This window comes from Hyaloscypha bicolor (genome assembly GCF_002865645.1).
Source record: "Hyaloscypha bicolor E unplaced genomic scaffold K444scaffold_87, whole genome shotgun sequence".
NCBI lineage: Eukaryota > Fungi > Ascomycota > Leotiomycetes > Helotiales > Hyaloscyphaceae > Hyaloscypha > Hyaloscypha bicolor.
Genome location: NW_020194589.1, coordinates 1,509,737 through 1,533,372, shown reverse-complemented (window position 1 = coordinate 1,533,372; position 23,636 = coordinate 1,509,737). Strand labels below are relative to the sequence as shown.

Here is a 23,636-nt window from a genome sequence, read left to right as displayed (position 1 = left end):
GATGCCAGGGACAAATTCGGGCTGAACTCATTATGCTGAGTGGCTTTGTGGTGTGAAGCGTGTCACTACTCACGTGACTACTCCAGGCCTACCAGAAAGAGAAAATGTGCAGTAAAGCGTCTTAGAATCGTTGCGCGGCGGAGAGGAAGTAGGCGAGGCACAAAACAGATGAAGACCGTTAGACCAGGCGTGCCCGTTCTTAGGGAGGTTGTGATTCGCATCGAGATCTGAATCAGGAGGCAAGCCACTGCCTCAAAGGGTCTAGTGGGGGACCGGGGTGTGCAGATGTGGCTGGACCTTGCAGCTGATCTCAGATTGGAGATCTCAGCTCGACTTCTCTCATCCAATTTCTCAATTGCATCAAGTAGTCTTCAGCTTACATCAATTGCAATGGTTCCTAAGCTTAATTTCACTCCCCACGCCAAAGCCCCAGCAACACCTAAGAGACGCGAACTTGAAGTCGGTTCCCCAGGCCCCTCAGATCTACAAGAGAATCTCAAACCCCACCACGCACCTCCATCCACCTGACAACAAAATGGCATTCTCCACCCAAGACTCGCCGCTCTCAATAACCGCCTCCGTCTCCGGAATCCTCACCTTCCTCGCCGCCATCCTCGCCGCAGTCTACGTCCGCTTCACGTATCTGAGGAACGCGGATTCCGAGTACTTCCAAGTCAAGGCGAGTCTGAGCTGGTTTAAGACGGAGAGCACGTTTATGCATGACCTTGTTTCTACCTCTTCTTTGCACCAGGCTTTAGAAGAGATGGAGGATGGAAAAGGTGATGCGAGGGGTGGGAATGAGGAAAGTGGGAGGGGTAGGGGCAAAGAAAGAGAAATGTACGCTTTCGTGGTTGAGCAGTTGGGAAAGTTGGAGGAGAGGTTACTGGAGTGTTTGGCCGAGGCCGAAGAAGGTGTTGATCGGAAGCAAGATCGAGATGGGGAGAAGGGAGGAGAGGGAGGGGGGTGGACAATTGTTCCGCGGAGTGTGAAGGGACGCACGGATATTGCGATTAGTTGGTTGCCGGTCCGAAGGAGGGCGTTGGAACTGGTGAGGCAGAGGGATGCGCTGGGGAGTCGGGTGCTTTTTGCGCAGATGAGTATGATTAGTGAGTGAGTGATTTCTGATCTGTTTTGATGGATTGGGGAGAAGGAGGGGTGGAGTTGGGATTGAGACTGATTTCAATAGGAGAGTAAGAGATCAGGAAGCTAAGTCGAGGGAGAGGGAGGAGAGACAGAGGGATCGGTTGGAGAGGTTGGAGAAACTGGTTTATGCGCAGCATGAGAAATTGGATCGGCTGGAGGATCTGGTGTATAGGGTTATGCACCGGGATCGAGTCACCTCCAACCTCCCAGGACACGAGCAGATATCACCGCCCAGACGGTCAGAGACGGAAGCCACACTTTCAAACCCAGACGGAGAAGAGAGTGGCGATCAATCATATCCACAAACGATGCAGAAAGATAACGCCTCAGCAAACTTTTATCCGATTCCAAACATATGATTTTTTTTATAGGAAGGAATATCCTCCGTATTTCAGGAAGAGGACGCAGAAGATCAGACTGCTTGTCGCCCAGAAGATGTTGAGCTCTATCACGGACCAGATCCAGAGACAGCCGAGGGGAGGCGCCTGCTTCATGACTGCGTAATATCCATGCATATTCGTGATATATATCAGGTAGCATCCTGCAGCAACACTGCTGACGAAGAAGAGTAGTTGGTGGAGGAGAGGTTGTATTCGTGTGGATAGCCTTGGGAGGAAAATCGGAGGGGAAGGATGAGGATGGAAGGAGTAGAAGAGGAGAAGGATGACTGGATCTGTCAGCGTTGGCCTCGAAGGAGAGCTTTGCAACGTACTGGGAAATGCCTGTGCAGTCCTGGCAACTAGAGCAGGCCACTTGATCGCAACGGCGTATTGATTTGCTACCAACACGTCCAGTGTGAAATGCAGCATTGTGAGACTGATGCTCCAGAGAAGAGACTCGCCGAGTCTGCCGACCAGGGGCTCTCCGCTTTCGTCCAGCCCTTCTTCTGCGGCCTGCTGGGCCTTCAACAGTCCACGCTGCTCTGCGATCTCGAGGAGGGTCTCTTGTGAGGGATCCGGCCCCGATCGATTTGGTTGTGCCAGCTTGATCTTTGCATCCTTCCGCTTCCCCATGGTGTTGATCAAGTGCGGTCGAGTCTCGTTGCGGATATCCCTTCTTCTGTCCGACCCGAATGGACGAGCCTCAATAGTCTTCAGCCTCACAGTCAACCGTCAACCGTCCAACGTCGCCTGTGGTTCCCATTAATCGTCAGAACAACGTTGATGCTCTGACGGCTCATTGTGCGCGGCAACTCTAATAATCTTCCCTGCTGTGCCAGCGCCAGCCCACCATTCGGCGGCCCAGGCCGTCAATTCGCCTAGCGCGAAGCTTAAAAAAGTTAAACCTTCCCTCCCTTCCCTTCCCCAGACATCCCCAAGCGCAACTGTGGCTTCTCCTATCCCCCTCCATCGTCTCTTATCCAGCACGCGACACTCGCGACATTCGCGACACTCTCCCTTCCTCCAACCCCGTCCCGTCTCCCTCTCACGCCTAACCACCGCATACCGCGCACAACCATGCAGCTCGAATGGCTGACCATCCTGAGCCTTCCGATTGTCGCGATCGCCTGCTGGCTGTACACGGTCTCGGTCGCGAAATCGCGGTTCCCGAAGCTCAGGAATAAGAGGATATGTCTGCTGATTGCGCATCCAGACGATGAGGCGATGTTCTTTGCGCCGACGTTGCTGGCGTTGACGGACCCGAGTCTGGGAAACCATGTAAAGATTTTGTGTCTGAGCAGTGGTAGGTTCTGCTTCTTGGTGGTGTTTGCGACGAGGCTGACGGCGCAGGCGATGCGGATGGGCTCGGCGAGACGAGGAAGAAGGAGTTGGTGAAGAGTGGGATGTTGCTGGGTCTGCGGCAGGAGGACGACGTGTTTGTCATTGAAAGCGCGTATGTATCTCTGGTGCTGCAGGTGGCAGAGTGGCTGATTCTTTTCAAGGCATTTCCCAGATAGCATGACCACGACTTGGGATAAGCAGGCCATTGCATCCCTCCTCTCCGATGCCTTTGCGCCGAACCTTGCGAATCCGATGAAGAATAAATCGGCCGATGCGCCGACGGCTACAATCGATGTGCTCATCACGTTCGACAAGTTTGGCGTTTCTTCACATGCAAATCATATCTCCCTCTACCACGGCGCCCGCCATTTTATTGCTTCTCTTATACATAATCGACCTGGTTGGGGATGTCCTGTGGATCTATATACCCTGAACACCGTTTCCTTGGTCCGGAAATATACGACTTTCCTTGATTCGATAACAAGTCTTCTCGCAATGGCGTTCGGAAAGAAACAAATGGAGGCACATCCCAGTCCGCTGCTTTTCTTGAGCGGAATTGGGGAAGTGAGGATTGCACAGCAGGCGATGACCACAGCGCATAAGAGCCAGATGAGGTGGTTTCGTTGGGGATGGATAGGGCTGAGTCGGTATATGGTGGTGAATGATTTGAAGCTGGAGAAAATCACGGGAAGATAGATGACGAGTGTATGATTGATGTTTCGAGAAGATAGTTACGTTGTAATGATGGTGTGTATATACCTACATAATACATAAACCTCTTTGGTCTCCCACGATAGATGTGGTTGAGATTTTATATTTTGCTCGCTCGGATTTCTTGATTCAGCGTGCTTCACAATGAAAGTGGAAAGTATGCCACCCTCTATTCAAGTTGATTTCTCGTTCATTTTACCGTTTTCGTTACCCATGAAGTCTCACTTGCTATTGCGACGACCTCTAAGAATCTCGAAGCAGTGTTCCGTACCCCTTGAGGAAAGGATTGGGCTGCATGTGAGCTTGCAGCCTGCATCGAAGCGAACTGCGGGACGAGAAAGTCAAGCTCCTTCAACTCTCACACCGCAACATCGAATCTAATACATGTTCTTCTTCCAGCTTCATCATCCACCGTACAGAGATTCACTTGGATTTGGCGGCAGTGGCTGTTCGCCATGGTCCAGCCCACAATTCACAGATACTTCCGTTCGCCGCGACCAACTCAGGCGCTCCCCAAAGAGACTTTCCTCCGCCTCCCGTTCAGCCTCCGGCGTAAAATCTATCTTCTCGCAGGCCTCCCCGTCGACTCCACAATCTACCTCAACTTCATCCCTTCAAGTGAGGAACACTGCGTTCAAGAATACAACCCCCTTGACATTGAACACTGGCCAACGGAACCCAACATCAGGCCTCGAAGCCACAGTCTCTCCCACTTCCTAGACGGCTATCTCCCTTCGACTCACATTCGCCTCAATAGACATTGTGTATGTGCAGACTACGGTTCCAAAGCCACGCGCAACGCCAATAGCAGCTGTAGTGATAATGTCTGCACATGCACTCCCTTGCCATGGCAGCTGCTCTACGTCTCCAAAACCGTCGCGGACGAGGTATCCACAATCTTCTACTCGTCGAATCACTTTAGCATCTTTCGAGAGAGTCTCGGTCGCCTCTCTGGTCTTCACTCACTTCCCAAATGGGCGCTTGCAAAAATGAGGAGCCTGTCTCTTTGCCTGAATTACTCCGACCCAGATCCAATTCAGTATTTCAAAGAAAGATATTGGTGTCACGCTACATGCGCTGCATCTCATCAACATCGACTGTTCAGCAAGGCCAAGGCCCATGACGAGGCCTCTTCTATCGACGAATTAGAACACCTGTGTCAAGTCCTACGCACACACATCCAGCCAAATCAGCTGAGACTCTCATTCACATGCGATGTGGCGGATATCGAGATCGCAGAAGAGGTCCTCCGTCCGCTCTCCCAGCTTCCACATCTGAGAGAATGCTCCATCCTTCTCGGCTTCCAACACTCCCCTACCGATACAGAACATATTCCTCTTCTCCAAGAACTCGCAAAAAAACATGTTACCCACCTAATGAAGCCTTCCATCCCGACAACATTCGACTTCACCGCCCTTCCACCCGAAATCCAGCTCCAGATCCTGTCTTATACTCCGCTGGTGACTCCCTACGAGCTAGTCTGCGGTCTCAACACGCCCGTCTCCACTTCCATCCAATCCCCCTTCTACGAACCGCGCACCTTCCCCTACCGGTCCTACCCTTCTGTGCCGGAATGCTGTCTTACCTGCTCCCCTTCCCCCTCCCCTGCCCAAAAACCTAACGGCTGCGCATGCTGGAGCAAGCACACAGCTTTCTCCTCAACGTGTACCTGTTGGCGCTTCCCACTCTCTCTCTTCCTCGTAAGTAAGAGCGTGAAAGAGATGGCCGAGTCGCTATTCTATGGCCGGAATCATTTCTGGGTCCTGCCGAGAGGGTGGAATGCAAGTCACAAGTTAGAGATTTGGAATTTTTTGACGCGCGTAGGGGGGGTGAGGAGGTATCTGAGGAATTTGACGTGGGAGATGAGTTGGAGTGTGAGGGAGGAGTGGGGTGGCTAGTGAGTTCATCCTAATCTGTAAAAGCTTTTTCGGGTTAGTGAAGTTAATATTGATTTACCTAGTCTACAGGAAGGAGATGAGACGTATGGACAATGGCTCGCAACACTGGAATTTCTTCGAGAAATGCCACCAGGACAGCTGACGTTGACGATCGACACCAAATTCTCGCAGTCGGAAATCTACTACGCCAATGGAGGCTGGGAGTACGGGGATAGCGGTGTGGTCGTGCCGGACGCCGCCTACACCTCCGAAGCCGAATATACCTTTTCCGTCTCCCAGGCGATCGCGAAAGACTTGATTAAACATGATGTGAAGCTGAAGGATCTCTTCTGGCATTTCACCTGGCCGAGAATAGGGGAATGGCAAGGAGAGGGCGAAATGGGGTTAGGGAACGCCCGAGATGGAGAGGGGAAGGCCAGGGATAAGGGGAGGGTGCTCGAGAAGATGGTTATGGGCCCGCTTTATGAAGGGGAAGAGAGAGGAAAATATGAGAGGAGGAAGGAGTGGAATGGGTATCGGGACCACCAACCGCCTTATTGAGCGCGGTCTAGGTTTCAAGATCTCTATGTGCATTGATTGCGTGACGAGATGCTGGGAGACAGGTTTTGTCACTCGCTTCTTGAGCTCTGCTCTCACCCCCTTTGCATTCGACTCATCAAGACTTAAATAGTCTATTGCAAGCATTTCTTTTCGTCTCAACTCAGCACCTCTTACTTTGCCGCATATTTTACTTTTAATTTTGGGGTTCTGTTGAGAATGAGGAACTCTCGGTCCTCGAGAGCCCCAAAGCGGGAGTTTGGGTTTGTCGAGACCCACGAATCGGACTTCTGCGTTGCCTCCTCTAACTCTTGCATAATGCGGGCCTTCAAAGGCGGGGCATGTGGGTCGCCAAGTGCCTGCTCAACGATCTTGTCCTTGAAGAAGGTGGTCACGTCTTTAGGAGCGTCTTCGAGACCGAGGATGTGAAGTCGGCATGGCGGTTGTGTAAATTTAGCGTGGATAACTTTGGATGCTATCGTTATCTTCTCATCGGAGACCTTACGAACCCAGTGTATCTCTTTGGGTTCATACCCTTTTCCATCCCACAGTTTTGAGCCATGCTTGGCATTGTGCTCGGTTGCAGAGTTCGAGGGCACGACGACCGAGGCCTTGCGACCGGTATTCGAAAATAGTTCCACGAGCTCTATGAGGTTCTTTAAGTTTCCAGTGCCCGGGGGCCCTTTGATCAAGGTGAGAGGATGATCAAGAGCGTACGAGACTGCCACGTCCTGAGATTCATTGTTTCCAGCAGTAACTTTGGCGACCAGAGCGTCAACCTCAGATATTTGATCTGCGCTCCTGTTTGCTCGTATTAACGTGGTCTGAGAGGGCGCAAAGTTGTTCCTGGCGAGCTAGGTTTGGAGGAGGAAACGTGGATAGCCTTCTGGGGGAAAAGACCCATAGAGGAGGCGAGCGGTGTACTCCTCCATTATCGTGGACGAGCCCTGGGTGTCAAACTCGAAATGGCATTTCCCAGCTCTCCCATCTGCCTTCCATCCTATCTAACTTCTATCCCATTTAAGTTTTATCCCATTTGACTTCCATCTCATTTGACTTCTATCCCATTTGACTTTCATCTCATCTAACTTCCATTCTATCTAACTTCTATCCCATCTCACGCTCACCGTTTTAACGCACAACGCACAACGCTTTATTGCACACCGCAATCGCGTTTCTTACTGCGATGTGCGTCAAAAGGCTGTTCCAGGAGGCTGCGATGGTTAGCCTAGCCACCCCTCCCGTTACTGCGTTTTCATTTCGTTTTTTGTGTGGTTGTAAGTCCAGCCCGAGAATCTGGGAGTCCTGTTCATTGCACATAATGGCTAGAATAGTTCCAGCCATCCCTTTTTGCTTCTATTTGGAAAGGATCTTGTCATTCAAAAAATTAGATCTGCTATGGCTCGATGTGGAACAGGGTAGAGAATTTGCTTTCCCATTATATCCTTCATGAGTTGATGAACTGCCAGACAGGAAGCTGGCATTCATGACAAAAAAGACAGAGGCAATATTCCTTTATTTTCTAGACTCTTAATTCAGGCAGCCGCAAACTGCGGCAAAGCTTGGAGGTGTTTGTTCACTTTAAAGAAAGCACAATTTATCTCTAGTTAGAAGCAAGTCAGTGACTTCTTTCTATAGGATTTCCAAGCGGAATCACACCTCCTGAGTCTGAAAGAGCGGTCTGAAACGCTTTTATTGACTTTGGTCATCCCCATTTTCTTTTTCAAGCGATCTTCATATCTCAGATATATAACCACCACCCAATCTCTCCTTTCATCGTCTCCGATAAACACCATGGATCTTCCAGAGAAATCCACCCCCTCTCCTGCAAAGGAGGATGCTCCGACTCGCTCTCCGGCTCAACACTCAACTCGAGCCGAAGCTTCAGAGCAAGTTGCACTTCCTCCCGGAACTCACTCCCCGGCTCGAATTCGAGAGCAGCAACACAGAGACGTTCCAACTGCGTACACAGTCTTCTATGGCCCTGACAACTACAGTGCTATTCGCGATATGCCAATGGAGCCTGACTCGCACACCAAGGGCTTAGCAGCGGTGGAAGAGGCGACCGCTCAGTCGGCGAATTCAGCCCATGCCGACTGGCGGCCCTTTTACCCTCCCGAGGAAGAAGCTATTCGCAATCAAATATCAACCCAAAGTACCACGTCTTCTCCAGCTTCAACTGTCGGTGCTCAGACGGAGTCAATCCACAGAGACATTCCTCCCGCGTCTTCCATCTCCCGGGCGGACGATCGTACTCACGACAGGTCTCAACCACCCTCATCCTTGGCAAAAATGAAGGAAGAGGCTCCATTGGCTAAGCGAAACTTCGATACACCTTTTCGATCCCGAGAAAAAGAAACCTGAGCAAATCTCGACAAGCGTTTGAATGTCATCTCGTCCCATCTAGATCCAACTCACATGTCTCAGATTACAGGAGCTACACGAGACTCTACACCCGAAGTCGAGAAGTTGAAATAAAGTGATGAAGAAGCAGCACAGCCCGACGGCGATACAACCAAGCTCAATCGCAATTCATGGGTCGAGTGAGCAGCATTGTGAAAAAGGGGGGGGGGGAGGAGGAGGAGGAGGAGGAGGAGGAGGAGGAGGAAGATGGGGCGTGAGAGGAAAGACTGAGGTAATGGGGAAAGAGCCTACAGAGCAACAGAGGGAGATTAAGTTGGTGAAGCTGGATATGACTGGGGACTTGAGGAACTTGTACGACTTTGCGGATGGGTGGGTTGAGAAGTTCGATTGGGGAGATGGTTCTCTTGACAAGAGGATCTTGAATTTGGAGGGTGCGGTTGAGAATGCGGGGGGGGTAGAGAAGCTGTCGAGCGATATTGGAAGGTAGAAAGAGATTCGGGAGAAGAGCAAGATGGTAGAAAGCGTGAAAAAACAGGAAAAGACTGAGAATGATATTAGCCTTGACTCGTTGAACATTAAGATGAGTTTTGGTTTGCCATTTGGGGCGCTCGAGGGCATGACTGAGTAGCTTTGGAAAATTGTGTTAAAAAGGAGTGCTGCACGTCTAGGCTTCTTCTCTCCAGCTGATTCGCCTGGCGTCGAGAGTGCCTCTTTCTTTAATCCCTACTGGGTTATGCTGGGGCACAGGGGTCTTACTCTGGGAGCAGATAGCGATTACATGTTTGGACCTGAGGGAAAAAACCCTTGTTGATCATGTGACAAAATCCACTGCGCCGGTATATTCATTGCCTTCGAGAGTAGACTTCCGGTGGAAGGATTCGTTTTGCAAGTCATTATATCAGGGCTGGTAATTTCTATTGCCCATAAGCAGCATATGTTGACCGAACCAGCTGCTTGATAGCAGCTGAAGAATTGACACCCCGATAATTACTCCACGTATGATCCAAAAGTCCTATCGTCTTGTTAGCATAGTAAACACAACCCAACATTCATACAAATCAACTTGCCATAACTCTCATCGGAATCCTGCGTCCCAGAACGGATATAATAACTCCCCGCCATAACCCAAACCATCCACCCCAACTGCTTCTGCACTATAAACTGCGTTAAACACTGGCTATACGCACTCTGCCATGCATTACTCGCATCCGTCTCATCATGACCCCACTCTGAGATGACCAACGGGGCCTTATTACCACCACTCTTTGTCGTAGCATCCGCGCCAAAACTCTCCAAAATTGCCTCGTAAATAGGACAAGAACTCGAAATGTTCTCATCGTACTCGTGCATCTCGAACACGAGTTTGTGCGCCCATTCGTAGCTAGATACATTAAAGGAAAATCCTGGATCAAGGAGTGTGGATCCTCCGACTGCGGGCTCGATGTTGAAGTCTGCCTCGAGGCCGGAGAAGTAGATTAGCACGTCTGGGTTTGCGGAGTAGATTGCTGAGGCGGCGGCCGTCATGTACGTTTTCCAGGTGGACCAGGTGTAGGGATGTAGATTTGGGGCCCCGGTGAGGGCCGGACGGAGCTCGTTGCGGAGGCCCATGCTGCTGAAGGTTTGCCAGTTTGCCTTGCCCTGGATGGTACATTAGTGAAGTGGATTAAAGGATGGAGGAGAGCTCACGTGAGCCGCCATGTAAGATAGTCCTCGAATCCATTTGTCTGTATCAAAGTACGTGTCGCCGAACCAAGAGTTCCCGTCTGTTAAGCTGCAGCACCACATTGCTTTTGAGACATGATTGTCGAGATGGACATAGATATCCTGGGTTGCCAGACCCGCAGCTACTGCATCAAACACCTGTCAAATAGTTAGCATACTTTCAAGAGGTTTTCAGGTGTATTGAAAGAAAAGGAATGAAACTTGCCTCTAACCTCGTCATTGTAGCAGTAAACTGAGGATTATTACTTATAATTTTCGACAACATCGCCGACCCATTCGCCGATCCCAAAGCCCGTGTCAAAGTGCCGCTCAGGGTAACGTCTCCGCCGTTATCCAAAATGTCGTCAACCATCTCAATGGCGAAAGTAAGACGCACAGTGTTGAAACCAGTTTCCGTGAGTTTCTGTACAATGTTGGCTATGGATTGGTAGCCAAGTCCTTCCGGAAGCATAGTTTCTGCCGCTCCAGGCCAGTTGATGCCAACAACAGGAACATTTTTGCCATTCGCATCAACAATCCATCGATCGCTGTTGGAAAATGGCAGTGGTTGAAACGACTGAGTTGTGGCAATCCCAGCAGCGGATGCTAGCCGTGGGCATTTTATTGAAACCGTACAGAGAAGCCCCGTGAGAGCTTTGGAGGGCGACGACCCCATCGTTAACCACTATCGTTGATCCAAGAATAATTGAAGAGTCGATATAGATCGGCGTCACCTCCGTATATCCTGTTCTTTACCATGTTCCTGCTCCGGACTCTTCCCATTCGTTTGACTGGTTTGGCCGGAGATCACATTCCTATTGTGGCGAATGACGGAACATGGCAGTTCAATACCAGGATTTGGGTTGGTTGGACCTGAGAGAGCGCCGGAGCCGGTGATAATTCACGCGGGGTAGGCTTGTCTTAACCTGGATTTTCAGCAGGGGGCGGAGATGGCCAGGCACTAGCCGCAGGTATTAACGACAGTGCTACCCCTAAACACCTACCATAATTAGGAACAACGAACCCTACTGTAAAGTCAAATTACCTGTTCTCTACGGAGTACGTAAAGAGAGCGGACGCATCGATTGCCCCCCTGTACGTGCAGCTATATATTTCGGAGACGGGTGTTGCTACAGTGAAAGCATGTGCACACCCTGTCGCTTAAACTTTGTAAAAGCCGTTATGGCAACAGCACAGTGACATATTATCGCCTTTACAAGGGACAAGCTGATGTATCCACCCTCTATACAAATGGGAGCTAGAATAATTGCAACATGCTTGTCTCAACTTTTTGCTCGCGGTTTTGCACAAGACAAAAAAGCCGAGCGCCGAGGCAGTTCAGTGTTATCACGTGACGAACAACCCTCTTGCGATGGATCGCCGGAAAGAGCCTAACAACCTCAACGGCCGCAATTGGAAAGTAGAGTACTCGGGATCGTTTTATGCTTAATTCTTGCAAGAAAATGTGACGTTGTTGGATGAGCTTGGAAATTACTCCTGACTCGCTTAGCGAAGGGGAGAGAAAGCAGATAGGGGTTAAAACCATAAGCGAACGCGGATGCGAGTCCGATCACAGATCAGAATACAATAGCATCAAGACCGGCTTTATAAAATAGGAATGTGGTGGGAAAATCGTTCTCCACTTAGCTATTCCTTACATGGAATAATTGTATATTTCTGCCTGCTATGGTCGGGGGAAAAAGCAAGCCACGACATTATTCCAAATCCCGGCAGGGGATTCGGACTCGCGAAATCCTGAACCCTATTATTAAACAAGTATACACGCCGAGCATTTTCCTCGGAATATACTAACTTATCTTGAGCTCTATCCTCGTTTTTCAATCACTTTCCCATTGGTCTCCCGTCTCATCAGCTTTCGAACGCTGCTCATTGACGAAACCCGACCACGGGACAAGTTATTAAGCTTCAATCTAGAACAGTCACTTCCTAGTTTTCCAGTTATCAAAGAATGATTTCCATCAAAGCTGTGAAGGATTGCAATGCCGCACACATCAAATCTCAACTACTGGTATCCGTCATCACCGGCGGGGCCTCTGGGATCGGAGAACACTCCATCCGGACCCTCGCTGACATCCACGACAAAGAAGGAAAAGGTCTTCGAATATATCTCGTAGGCAGGGAGGGAGTCGCAGCCAAGCACACTATCTCAGACTGTCTGGAATTATGTCCGAAAGGAGCCTTCCGATTTGTGCAGGCAGGCGATCTTGCTTTCTTGAAAGACGTTGATTATGTGTGTGCGGATATCACGACGGCAGATGAGATAGCAAGTTCACCTGGAGAGAGGCCAGGAATCTACTTCCTAGTGATGGGACATGGATATCTTGCTTTTGAAGCTCGACAAGGTAAGATTTGATTGCTCCTTTCTGTCATTTTTTATCGTATCACATGACTCTGACGCAACACCCAGAGACAAGAGAAGGCCTCGATGCCTTCTACTCTCTTTTGTACTAATCATGAATGCGCTTTGCCGTAAAAATACTCTCTCTACTCCTCAACTCTCCTCTCCACTGCTACATTGTCTCCGTCTTCTCACACAAACGAAACGACAAGTTCTTCCTTTGGGACTCCTCCTGTCGCAGTCCAACTTTATGAACACTGACTCACATGTTGCATAGCTCACTACCTTCTTCTTTGAATCCCTCGCCAAAAGATATCCCGGCAAGTTGTCATTGAGTCATCACTACCCGTGATTCATGATCATTTCGGTAAGGACGAGAAACTACTCCACCGGGTTGGTTCAAGGCGGCCTTTAGGGCGGCAGGACTGTTGATGAAGTGGTGGAACGTGAGTCCGAGGGAGTGTGGGGAGAGCGTTATCTTTTTGGCGGCGTCGAGATCCCCCGCCCGTGAAACGGGGCCAGAGGGGAGAGATGAAGTAGAAGATCTGAAAACACACGATAGAAACATTCGAAGAGATTGAGGCTGGCACGGTATTTACTGGTTGACTTTTTGTTATGATGTGATGTGTGCTTCTCTAATGGACATGAGTTTGGTTAGAATGAGTGGCAGCTTGGGTTGAGCACACGAGAGAGAACAAGAGGATCCTAGTAATAATGTATTTTCCCGCTAGCTGCTTCCTTAATCCCTACCCTATTTTGAACTCCGAAAACAGCTTCCCGAGAAACCTTTGTGTGTACATCCCATCTTGTCTGATGATCAAGCTTCCGTTCCGTGGTGCCGCGAGATCCTAAACAATCGTTCGACTGCGAGACTCTTCGGCTGTTGCCTCCATTGCTCACCGTGTGTTTCGTGTACATGTCTTCTGCCACTGGCCTTCTTGGCTTGCCGTAATAATCATTTTCTTCACGTCGGCCTCGCCTCTTCAGCGCTCCTGCCGTTCCCAATGCTGCAACCTAACATGCACCCTCTCAACCCTCTCCCCCTCTTTCCCCATGTTTGCAACTTTATATCCTGTCGTGTCCGTGATCCCATTATCCACCAACGATAGACTGTTCTCATCCGTGAAATACACCAACTCTTCTTCACTCTTCAATGGCGCTTGTCCTCTCCCCTTCCGTATTCCAGATGAGCCCCCGCTTTTCGGTGCCGAGATGCTGGAGGATAGGTATGGCTGTGGATAAGGGTCGCTGCCTGAAATTACAAAGTTGAGAGAGGGGAATTGTCGTGATAGGAGGGCTCGGAGAGGTGGAAGGCAGATGCAAATTACGCCGACGTTGATTTCGATTAGGGACCAGAAGCCGGATTTTACGTCGTCTACAGGCAATTGTTAGCATTTTTAAATCAGAGCTGAACCCCGAGAGACGCAAACAGGTAATATCTGGATTATCTGCGCCTTTGAGCATGAATGTTCGCATAATGCTTGTGAACGTGACGCTTAACCAATGTTAGTAACTTATCCTATGACAGGGAATAATTTATAGGCAAGATTACTTACAACATTCCAACTCCAAATACTGCATACAGTAATATCTTCTCTTTCTTCGCTCTATGTAAATTGTAGACCATATGCATCGGCAGAAACAGGATGACAAAGTCCGTAACGACGGAGAAGCCAGCATTCGCATACCATGCTCTCGTCAGGCTGTAGCAATGTCCGTTCTCCGACTTGATCCAAGCTTTTTCGACCGGTATACATTGGAAGATACTAGCAACGGTGGTAGCAAATGCAAACAGACCAACGAGAGCCAAGAGCGTCCAGCAGGTAATGCGGGATATTCTTTGGGGCATAATTCGTAGGTAGAGGAGCAGCATGGAGGTTTTGTTGAGGCCAACGGTGATTTTATACGTGATTTGAAAGGTCCAGTGAAGCTTTTTATTTCAGCTTTGAGTAGATCTTGTGAGCATGAGGGGCAATAGTAGATTCATCTTACAATAAGAACTAATCGAAGGTCCTTCGCGTCAAGGTTAACTTTGTGACGTCCCCATCCATGCGCCGTTGCTAAACCGAAGTAAGATGCAATATATTTACGTTCAAGTAATTCCAGAAACATACCGACGAGCGTCTGGATACTGCAAGAAAGTGCAAAGATCTGCAAGCTCCATTCATTAGTAACTCAGACTGTGGATTGATTGTGAAGGGTTTCGTACACCAGCCGCAAGCGCTGCCCAGTCGTCTGACCCAACTTGTTTGGACAATAATCGACTCCAGAACCGAGTGAAGAGAAACGTTGGTATAAGAACAACAAAGACAAGGCAGGCTACACGCTCGTAGTTGCCATGATTGAGGTCCGAAATGCCTGCTGCCATCTCATCTTCACATAACAGAAATCAAAATTTGATCAGAAGTGGAAGTCCTACTCGGAGCATAGTGGAGTTCTGAGCTGAGCGGGGAAGACCCAACATATGTGCTCCACGATAAGCCGTTGAGTATCTTGAAAGCACATGTCGGTGCAGTCCCGAGAGCTGAAACCAGCCATCTCAACCGAACCTGCAGTTCCGAGGGGTTTTCAGCTTCGGTGTCAATGTAACGCCGCACCGTAGATTGCCTCAATATTGCCACCTGGAACGGGCCTCCGGATCGTCTCGACAAAGCTCGGACGCCTTGAATTTCTTAATATGTCATAATTCAGGGGGTTTGAAGATGCACGCCAGAGATGCGGGAATTTGGCACGGGAGGGACAGGGGAAAGGAATTCATCCAACCGATCACCCAATTAAAACGGCTTGTTGAGTGAGGCGTAACTAGTAAAATTGCGAGATATACGATGTTCTATCCCGTTCTTCTCCAAATATTCTGCCTAATTTGATTCAACTGGGGGCGGGAGCGAGGTGGGCCCAGGAGCTCCCAAGATCTGGAGGCGTGCCAAGTCGTCAAGGTCTGGGCCTTCAAAAATCCGGGGTTGAAACTTGGGCCACTGTGCGAACTCTGCTCAAATGATGTGGGGGAAGCGGAAAGATACACGCTTTCTTGATCGTTCCCTCTTTCTTACAAGCCATCAATCTAACATACCGGAACATACTTTCAACTGCCGTAATTATCAGCTGATCGTTGACAGGTTAGTAGCTATTTGTAGGGAGTTGGTGGTGGGTTACCCCTGAGGAGAATATCCGGGGATGGGAATGCTGGCATCCATTGTGGCGTTCGACCCATCATTTCGCAAATCACCAGGGAATGATACCCTTGGGTCGAGACTCAAACCTTATTGATCACGAATTTATTTGAGTTCGTGAGAAAATGGGCCGGATAGAGTTCAATTATGAGGCAGTCCCGGCAAGTTTGGGAGAGAAGGAAGTATCTCCGCACTTTCCAAAGGGACAATCATCAATTTTCAAGCCCGCTCGAAGACTAATAATTTTGAGGGAAGCTCCCGAGAACTCGCCCTTCGCACGGAACCCCAATTTACCCCACCAATCCTCACTGCATGAACCATTCGAACCAGCGTCCCGCCCACCTGGTGGGCTTTGTCTTTCTTGTCAATGTTCAATATGATGCTCGAGCGGTCTCGTCTCCAGATTAGAGTGTCAACGGTAGAAGCATCCCTCGATATACTTTTGTGGGTTAAATAAATATGCCTCCAACCCACCACGATTCCCACAACACCCCTACAACCCACATGCTCAACGGCACAATCCGGCAAAGGGCATGGCCTGTCGCTAGATCTAACTTTTTCTCGCGACCATTCAGAAAGCCTTGTTGAGCCCGATACATTTCAATCGCTGGACGGACTACGAAGGACTTATTTGAATAATGTTCAAGTCCAGAGACGGGAATTTCCACATGGCCCGAATCCGCCCGATTATTGCCTTATCACAATTTGCTTTTTCAGTCCTATTCCAGCCCTGTTTATACGCTTCAACGGCTCTAAAAATAGCGTGACACCCATGTCGAAGTCATCAGTTTAGCCAGCCCAACAACGCTGCGTGGAATGTGTCTGGAGCTTGAATCTGCGGAGCGTGGCCCAGACCCGGGAACTCCACCAGGGTGCAGTTAGGAACGATTGCAGAAACCTGCTTCCCCAGAATGTCGTAGTGACCTAACAATGGCTTGACGCTTGCAGGTGCCCAAGCCTTTCCAATGGCTGTGTTGTCGAGATCCCCGACCAGAAGAAGCGATGGCATCTTCAGATTGGGCAGCTCTTGGATCACCGGTTGGGTGAAGATCATGTCAGTCGTCGAAGCCATGTTATACGCGAAATGAGTGCCTAGTGGTCCTTTATAGATACTGAGAAGCATGTTTACCCAAACGTCGTACGAAGCATTCCAAGTTCCACCATAATAGGTTGCCTGTTGGTACGATTGGATGCTGGTATAACTTGTGTTCAGCTCCGTCAAATATGAGACGTCAATTGCTTGATAGGGAACACCTGCAAACCAGTTATAAACCGCTATCTACTTGTGTCGGTATTGAGGAGGGCTCCGTACCTAAAGCAAACCAGTTTTCTAATCCAAGTGGATCGACCATGACGAGGCGATATGTCTGGGAGGGGAACATGAGAGCGTATCTTGCAGATAACATCCCACCCATCGAATGGCCCATGATGGTTGCATTTGTGACGTTCAAGGAGTGGAGAAGATTGTTGGTGTTGAGAGCGAGTTGTTCGAGCGTAAATTGGTAACTGGTGGGTTTCGTCGATTTGCAGAATCCCACTTGATCTGGAACAATAACCCGATAGCCAGCAGCGAGGAGGACGTCTATCGTGGCGTTCCAGGTGCAGCCACAGAAGTTTTTCCCGTGGAGGAGAACGATGTTTCCGATTGATTTTCCGATTGGGGAAATATCCATGTATGCCATTTCCAAGGTTTTCAGCTGCGAGGTAAACTGATAATTGTGCACGGGAAATGGGTACACAAAGTCCAACCCGTTTTCTGAATCCGTCCGCTTTTCAGCGCCCATAACCCCAACATCGCCCTGTGCGGCTGCAAAAGCCACCAAGCCAATTGCGACGAGCAGGTTCGGGAAAACCTTCATGCTTAAAGTCCGAGACAAGCAGATTTGCCTTGTGGATTGGAGGCGTTCGACTTGTTCTAAAAAAACCGTTTTGTTGTCAGTTGAAGCCGCTTGGTGGGCCACCCCGCCTGGAAGGTATCTCACGTACAGGCTATAGTAAGGCTGGAGCTGACTTCAACTGTTGGGAAGTAAGACAAGAAGGATGGGAAACGGGAATGTAGAGGCGATGGTTTTAATATCGAGATGCAAGGATATCTACAATCAACACGCAGATTGGTGCAACAATCGTAGTGACCATGGCCTTGGAAACGGAGATGATTCTCTTTTTGCGCGAACTTTTAGACCAGGGGTCAGGATTCTCTTGTGAAGTGAAGTTCTCACTACGGAATTATCAGTTAATTCAATTGGCCCATACAAACTGCTTGATCCTTCCACTCATTGATATCCAGACATATGCTTGAGAGTCGAGTTTCTGAGTGAGTTGTTTGATTCTCATCAAATTGCATTCAGTGCGAAGGAATAGGGCCTGGAAATACCCCGAGAATCCATGCCTGGAAAAATTTGGACCTCCATGGTATGCTGCATAAAATCCCGCAAGTAGCCTATCTGATTTCCCGGGTAGCATCACGGACGCCCCGCACGGAGAGGCATTCTTGCTAGGTTAGACCCTTGCTACATAAATACAATTTATTGAATGCTGACGAGTCTAAGCCCGAAGTGAACAGTGTTTCCGCGCACCTCCCTGAATAGAGCTAGAACCACCTCTCGATCAAAATACAGGTCTAAATTATCTTTAAAACATAGTACAAGAACGTATGAGAGCTGGGTATTTCCCCCTCGGGAGATGTTAAAAGCATAAAAGCTGGAAATAGTTTTCGTGGAATTGTGCCCGAAAAATCTACAAGTCGTTGAAACTATTCAAAGTGTAATAACTACAAGCTCTTCTTGTACACCTAGGGAAATATCCAGTACGTACCAAGTTTTCCTTGGACATTCAAGGATACACTTCTCAGAAAGTACAAAGCCCGATTTGTATATTCAGTCAGGGATGCATTTCTCGAAAATAGCAAATCCTCTTGTATATTTGAGACAAGTGGATATACTTGACCTTTGTATGTCGCGTCTCCGGACAGTCGGACTATCCGCGATTGTGGCGATAACCTAGGGTAGTGAAGGCAGAATAGCCACCCCGCACCACATTAATTATAGGCTCTCTTAGTAATGTCCATAAGCTTATAAGCTCTAAAAGCCTTATAAGTGAGTTTTCATAGCGCACGTGAGCATATAGCAAAGGAGAGCTTATAATTATAGCATACGAGGGCATATAAGCCTATCCGTTGCGCTGCGGCCAGGTGCGGACCTCGCTAACAGATTTTCTCCCAGTTCTGAACTGAGATAAAGTTCTATATAATAATAAGAAGTTTAATTTCTCGTATAGACTGTTAATTGTCCCTCTACACTACAAGAATACCATATTTGTTAGAACTGCTATAAAGGTTTGGTACAGCAATTGGAATTGGAAGCGTGTGAGTTTTGGTGTTCCTTAAGTTTAGCGAGGTCCGCACCTGGCCGCAGCGCAACGGATAAGGCCCGTGCAAGCCCGTGAGAGAGGCTTGTGAAGCCTGCAAGTAACGCCTGTGAAGCCTGAAACGGAGGTTTGAGAAGCCGGTGAAGCCTGTGAGCTTGCAAGTGAGGCCTGCGAAGCCTGTAAGGCCTATCCGTTGCGCTGCGTTTGCTGACCAACTTTTCCGTTTCTTTTAAACCTAAATAATTTACTACGATATAATCTAATATTTATAACCTTAAGGATTATAAGAAACTACTTTTTAGATAATAAGAATTCTAAGTTTATATTAATTTATATAAAGGTTTAGCTATATATAATAATAGAATAATAACCTTAGACTTTTAATATTTCTTCGGTTTTAGTGAGACGCAGGCGCCATATCAGCGTGATATTTAAGCGAGCGAGGCGTGTGAGAGAGGCCAGTGAAGCCTGTAAAGCCTGTGAAGTAAGAAGCTTATAAGGCTCGTAAGCGATATAAGTATAAGCTTTAGTCTACCTAATAAAATCTTATAGTGGGTAAGGTAAAGAGAGAGAGAGAGTAAAAGAGGTAATGCGCGGTGTAGCCGGCAGAATCGTGCTTATCGCCGCTATCGCGGACAGTCCGACGGTCAATTCGACTGTCCGGCGACATTTCAGGTGTGTAGACTGGCTCTGCTGAACGCTGAGATTGAGAGGAGGAGGAAGGAATGGGAGCTTTGGAAGCAGATTCGCAAGGCCGAGGAAGCTGCAAAGGCAAAGGAGGCTCAACGGAAAACCCCACCTGATCACCGAAATCTGGCTATGGCTGCATTCTCCAACGCGTCATAGGGACGCTGGAGCTGGATGGTTGTAGGAGCGAACAAATCAGAGTGCTGACAGCTGTAGCACAACAATGCACCATGCAGTCAGACGCAAGGTCACAAGCGCGTGAGCTGGTAGCAAGAAGGTTATTGGTGAACTCGTATGATGGTCTAGGCATGATTAGGAGTGAACTCGGTGTTTCGCAACGTGCTTGGTCACCAAGTCAAAGTGTTGAGTGATCAAACAGCGAGTCCGCGTACAACCAGGCATATATATCGTCCCCTCATCCCGCAACTTCAACATGTCTAACTTCAAAATTTCCGCAACTATTTGAAGATGTCTTCTCTCGATGCTGCTTCCTTGTTTGGGGTGAAAGGATTGGTGGCTGTGATTACTGGCGGGGGAACCGGCATCGGCCTAATGATGGCGAAAGCCCTCGAGCACAACGGCGCAAAAGTCTATATTATCGGACGTCGACTTGAAACGCTCCAAACAGCTGCAAAAGAAGCAGTTCGTTCCTCCCGCCTCCCCAATCCCTCACTTACTCATCGATGGTCAGAAATACGGCAACATCATCCCTCTTCAAGGGGACGTAACCTCGAAAGAGGACCTGTCACGAGCCGTCGAAACGATTACCAAAAACGAAGGCTTCATCAACGTGCTAATCGCCAACTCCGGCATCGCAGGACCAACCCTCTTGGCCATGCCGCCAAACCCGTCTCTCTCCCAGTATCGCGAGTACCTCTGGAACACCTCAATTACCGAGTTCACTCAAACAATGGAAGTCAACACCTCTGCCGTGTATCTCTGCATCATCGCATTCCTCGAACTATTAGCCGAGGGAAATAAGAGGAAGAATGTAGAGCAGTTGAGCCAGGTGATTGCGGTTTCGAGTATTGGTGCCTATAATCGCGTTCCGTTGGCCGGATTTGCGTATTCGGCGTCCAAGGCGGGCACCACGCACATGATGAAGCAGCTCGCTACGGCGTTTGTGCCATTCGATATAAGGAGTAATGTTATTGCGCCTGGAAGTACGTCCCCTTACCCCCTCCCCAAGAATCGTGGTTCCTGGGCGATAGGTTGATGAAGAACGTAGTTTACCCTTCCGAGCTAGTGACACTGCCCCTTCTGGAGCGTTTTTTGAAGCAAGGGGGGGACGAGGCCCTCAAATCCGTGATCCCACTGCAGAGGCCGGGGATGACGGAGGATATGGCGGGTACGGTGCTCTATTTGACCAGTAGGGCGGGAGCGTACTTGAATGGGATTGTGCTTGTTACTGATGGTGGACGGTTGGGTGTTCTGCCTTCCAGCTATTGATAATCTGTGGGTTCGATGAGCATGAGCGGGATAGAGGAAAAATTGGGTGATGGTGAAATGGGAGTCTCAAATGTTCAGGGAGAGGAACGGTAGATTGTGTCCGTATTGTTGGCTTAGCAAGTTAGTTCGGATTTAAGAGCTCGAGCCCTCAGAGGGCAGGATGGCACATTCGGAGTTCCTGTGACCAAGATTCCATTTTAAATATCTGGGTCTAGCTTCTAAGTTTCATTAGTACTACCGTAGTAGATTACTCACCAATTTTTCGAATTGACCAATCCATCGCTGTAGTCGCTACTTTCGGGGCAAATTAGAGCCTGTTCTTAAACGCAAAAAATCTAAAACCTTAGAATCTAAACATGATAATTCTAAGGAGTACAAATTTATAAAGGCAGAAAAAGCTTTTCGAATATAATAAACATAATTCGAAAAACTTAGAAATTAATGAAGTTATTTCAGGAGAAATAGATTGTTAACGAAATCAATTATCGGTGAGTAATCCAGGATAGTACTCGTGGGAAGCGTCTAGACGATGAAAGAAGCTTTGAACCCACCTACATCCCAATAAGAAGTTATCAGCGGCGGTATTAAGTTATCTTCCATTCCTGTTCCTAATCCAATTACCGATTCCCAGATGCCGAATCCTAAATTCCATCTCAATCATCATCTCAATCGACCCTATCCTCCCAAACTTAATAAAAACACGACCTCAGAAGGAAAACCTCATCCATCAAGTGATTAATCGTCCTCTCGAGTTTAAGTTTAGTCCTTATCCTTCCCCCCAATATGCAACTTCGCCTTAATTTTCTCGCTCAACTTAGGTTTAGAAGCCTTCTCGTCCTTGCCACCAACCTTTTCCTCACTAACAGGAGGTCCCGCGGCAGCAGACTCATGGGTGGTTCCCTCCTCCTCGAGCAGTCCTGTTTTTATTAGCCCTCATCCCCATCACCTCTCCTCACACTCTGAAGTTAGTAAGGGATAAACTCACGATCAGCCTCCTTCCCTGCCCCGGGATTCGCAGCATCGAAGTCCCCCCCATCAGCCACCGTCCCACTAGACTTAACGTACTTCTCGCCCGTCCCCTCGCCATGACTTTTCTTCTGCGGTCCATCCTCTTCTTCCCCCTCACCTTCGCCACTCTTTCCCTTTCCCTCTCCCTCTCCCTTACCAACCACACCTCCACTCTCCCTCGCCTTCTCCTCAAGAGTCTTCGGGCCCGGTCCAGTTATATCCACCTTCGCCGCGTCCTCTGCCTCCGCTTTCGTCTCCTTGATCCTCTCGTGTTCAGGAGAAGATGGTTCGTCGGATGGCCGGTCAGCACCTTGTTGTTTTTGCGTGGGTTGTTGGGCCGAAGAGGGGTCTGCTGCGTTTGGGGCTGCGGAGCTGGGTTTGGAGTCACCGATGCTATCCGTCGTTGAGCTTGTCGTGTCCGTTACTTTGGGGTTTTGTGTCAGGGTGGAAGTGATGGGTTCATCTGCGGTAGTCTTGGGCTCGGAGGGTGTGGAGGTTGGTTCTGCGAGGGTTAGAGACTTGGAGAGGAGGAGAGGCAAGGAGATATACCAGAGTTTCCTTTATCATAAGGCTCGCCTGCCTCAACGTTGCCTGTCTCCCCGCTGACTGGCTCCTGGCCCTTGCTCTCACTGTCCTTCGTCTGGGCTCCATTAGTGCCGTTCCCCTCTCCCCAGATGGCGCGCGATGCCACCGATGCGAGGTTATTTACTGTCTCCATTGTGATGAAGTGAAGTGAAGTAAAGTATCTCAAGTTGCTCAAAGTAACGCAGAGGTTGAGATTGTATGTCTGGCGGATTAGAGAGAGGTTAAAGGGTATCTTAAGCTTTGTACAAGTGCAGTTATGGCGGAAGTGGAGCGGGATGGGCTGGTTGTTCTTGGAAACTTAATTTTTATGGGGACGGTAAGAGGGAAGGATTTGATAAAACGAGTTTCTCAGGCAAGATTCTGACGTCTTCAACGGCCGCGTTATTGGTTCCCGTTTGGAGCCTTGGTCTTGGCTCTGTTCCACGAGCCAGTCACTTTCAAGGCTGGACGTCGGATCAGGACCTGCTTTCACTTTGCTTGATTTGCCCAAGCCTCATTGTAGCTTGTGTTGATTGTGAAACTTCACCTCTTACCCCGCGGTTTTCCCCATCTCTGGAGCTCTGCGTTTTGGGAAATTCTTCATCATTATTTTGACTGCTACAAAGAAAAACACTCACACATTAATGGAATAATTGTGGATGTTGTTCTATTTCATATATCTTAATTATGCTTCATTGCTTGACGATGAAAGTCAAGCCGTACATTTCAAGTATGACGTCTGAACCCCTGAACCCCTGTCGCCCGACGTCATTCCCCGCGAATTGTGGCTTGGAAACCCCTGTTTCTTGACCAGAATCTCCCCGCCTTCGGGCCACGTGATCCCGCGCCGCCTTTGCTCAAGGCGGCTCAGGCATGGCTTAGCTTCGGCTCAAGCCTGCTCGGGTCTATTTACCTATCTCACCTCTACTACACCTGGTCTGGCTCCTATCTACGCCTA

The 23,636-nt window shown here is 49.0% G+C and overlaps 12 protein-coding genes across 12 annotated transcripts; 6 read left to right on the top strand and 6 right to left on the bottom strand.

Moving 5' to 3' along the window:
- Positions 1 to 535: 535 nt before the first annotated feature.
- Positions 536 to 1,502, top strand: K444DRAFT_590722 (uncharacterized protein; the record flags this gene model as incomplete). The annotated part of the gene is made up of 3 exons (XM_024878160.1): positions 536 to 779; positions 834 to 1,110; positions 1,187 to 1,502. 3 exons carry the CDS (start codon positions 536 to 538, stop codon positions 1,500 to 1,502), a joined length of 837 nt encoding a protein of 278 aa, XP_024735714.1.
- On the bottom strand, positions 1,312 to 2,317 carry K444DRAFT_416548 (uncharacterized protein). The gene is made up of 2 exons (XM_024872666.1): positions 1,856 to 2,317; positions 1,312 to 1,810 (listed from the first exon to the last, which is right to left on the bottom strand). The coding sequence occupies exons 1-2, from the start codon at positions 2,154 to 2,156 to the stop codon at positions 1,509 to 1,511; spliced, it is 603 nt and encodes a 200-aa protein (XP_024735713.1). The 5' UTR covers positions 2,157 to 2,317; the 3' UTR covers positions 1,312 to 1,508.
- Positions 2,318 to 2,600: 283 nt separating this feature from the next.
- K444DRAFT_590715 (LmbE-like protein) lies at positions 2,601 to 3,691 on the top strand (the record flags this gene model as incomplete). Its single annotated transcript, XM_024878159.1, has 3 exons — positions 2,601 to 2,826; positions 2,874 to 2,976; positions 3,026 to 3,691. 3 exons carry the CDS (start codon positions 2,601 to 2,603, stop codon positions 3,558 to 3,560), a joined length of 864 nt encoding a protein of 287 aa, XP_024735712.1. The 3' UTR covers positions 3,561 to 3,691.
- Positions 3,692 to 4,030: 339 nt separating this feature from the next.
- Positions 4,031 to 6,013, top strand: K444DRAFT_630486 (uncharacterized protein; the record flags this gene model as incomplete). Its single annotated transcript, XM_024883221.1, has 2 exons — positions 4,031 to 5,472; positions 5,536 to 6,013. 2 exons carry the CDS (start codon positions 4,031 to 4,033, stop codon positions 6,011 to 6,013), a joined length of 1,920 nt encoding a protein of 639 aa, XP_024735711.1.
- A 170-nt stretch (positions 6,014 to 6,183) lies between these two features.
- Positions 6,184 to 7,330, bottom strand: K444DRAFT_630485 (uncharacterized protein; the record flags this gene model as incomplete). The annotated part of the gene is made up of 2 exons (XM_024883220.1): positions 6,184 to 6,834; positions 7,193 to 7,330. 2 exons carry the CDS (start codon positions 7,328 to 7,330, stop codon positions 6,184 to 6,186), a joined length of 789 nt encoding a protein of 262 aa, XP_024735710.1.
- A 474-nt stretch (positions 7,331 to 7,804) lies between these two features.
- Positions 7,805 to 8,374, top strand: K444DRAFT_630484 (uncharacterized protein; the record flags this gene model as incomplete). Its single annotated transcript, XM_024883219.1, has 1 exon — positions 7,805 to 8,374. One exon carries the CDS (start codon positions 7,805 to 7,807, stop codon positions 8,372 to 8,374), a length of 570 nt encoding a protein of 189 aa, XP_024735709.1.
- An 852-nt stretch (positions 8,375 to 9,226) lies between these two features.
- Positions 9,227 to 10,766, bottom strand: K444DRAFT_590713 (glycoside hydrolase family 5 protein). The gene is made up of 4 exons (XM_024878158.1): positions 10,302 to 10,766; positions 10,061 to 10,234; positions 9,442 to 10,012; positions 9,227 to 9,386 (listed from the first exon to the last, which is right to left on the bottom strand). The coding sequence occupies exons 1-4, from the start codon at positions 10,749 to 10,751 to the stop codon at positions 9,289 to 9,291; spliced, it is 1,293 nt and encodes a 430-aa protein (XP_024735708.1). The 5' UTR covers positions 10,752 to 10,766; the 3' UTR covers positions 9,227 to 9,288.
- Positions 10,767 to 12,044: 1,278 nt separating this feature from the next.
- Positions 12,045 to 12,547, top strand: K444DRAFT_530889 (uncharacterized protein; the record flags this gene model as incomplete). Its single annotated transcript, XM_024874931.1, has 2 exons — positions 12,045 to 12,438; positions 12,504 to 12,547. 2 exons carry the CDS (start codon positions 12,045 to 12,047, stop codon positions 12,545 to 12,547), a joined length of 438 nt encoding a protein of 145 aa, XP_024735707.1.
- Positions 12,548 to 13,138: 591 nt separating this feature from the next.
- Positions 13,139 to 14,917, bottom strand: K444DRAFT_562731 (uncharacterized protein). Its single transcript, XM_024876998.1, has 6 exons — positions 14,644 to 14,917; positions 14,549 to 14,585; positions 14,427 to 14,494; positions 13,991 to 14,364; positions 13,865 to 13,929; positions 13,139 to 13,809 (listed from the first exon to the last, which is right to left on the bottom strand). The coding sequence occupies exons 1-6, from the start codon at positions 14,800 to 14,802 to the stop codon at positions 13,418 to 13,420; spliced, it is 1,095 nt and encodes a 364-aa protein (XP_024735706.1). The 5' UTR covers positions 14,803 to 14,917; the 3' UTR covers positions 13,139 to 13,417.
- A 1,471-nt stretch (positions 14,918 to 16,388) lies between these two features.
- Positions 16,389 to 17,286, bottom strand: K444DRAFT_531558 (alpha/beta-hydrolase; the record flags this gene model as incomplete). Its single annotated transcript, XM_024874995.1, has 2 exons — positions 16,389 to 16,858; positions 16,917 to 17,286. The coding sequence occupies 2 exons, from the start codon at positions 17,284 to 17,286 to the stop codon at positions 16,389 to 16,391; spliced, it is 840 nt and encodes a 279-aa protein (XP_024735705.1).
- A 2,847-nt stretch (positions 17,287 to 20,133) lies between these two features.
- K444DRAFT_613622 (NAD(P)-binding protein) lies at positions 20,134 to 21,435 on the top strand. The gene is made up of 3 exons (XM_024880389.1): positions 20,134 to 20,299; positions 20,349 to 20,820; positions 20,886 to 21,435. The coding sequence occupies exons 1-3, from the start codon at positions 20,210 to 20,212 to the stop codon at positions 21,104 to 21,106; spliced, it is 783 nt and encodes a 260-aa protein (XP_024735704.1). The 5' UTR covers positions 20,134 to 20,209; the 3' UTR covers positions 21,107 to 21,435.
- Positions 21,436 to 21,591: 156 nt separating this feature from the next.
- Positions 21,592 to 23,079, bottom strand: K444DRAFT_613621 (uncharacterized protein). The gene is made up of 2 exons (XM_024880388.1): positions 22,664 to 23,079; positions 21,592 to 22,616 (listed from the first exon to the last, which is right to left on the bottom strand). Exons 1-2 carry the CDS (start codon positions 22,830 to 22,832, stop codon positions 22,072 to 22,074), a joined length of 714 nt encoding a protein of 237 aa, XP_024735703.1. The 5' UTR covers positions 22,833 to 23,079; the 3' UTR covers positions 21,592 to 22,071.
- Between the last annotated feature and the right edge of the window lie 557 nt (positions 23,080 to 23,636).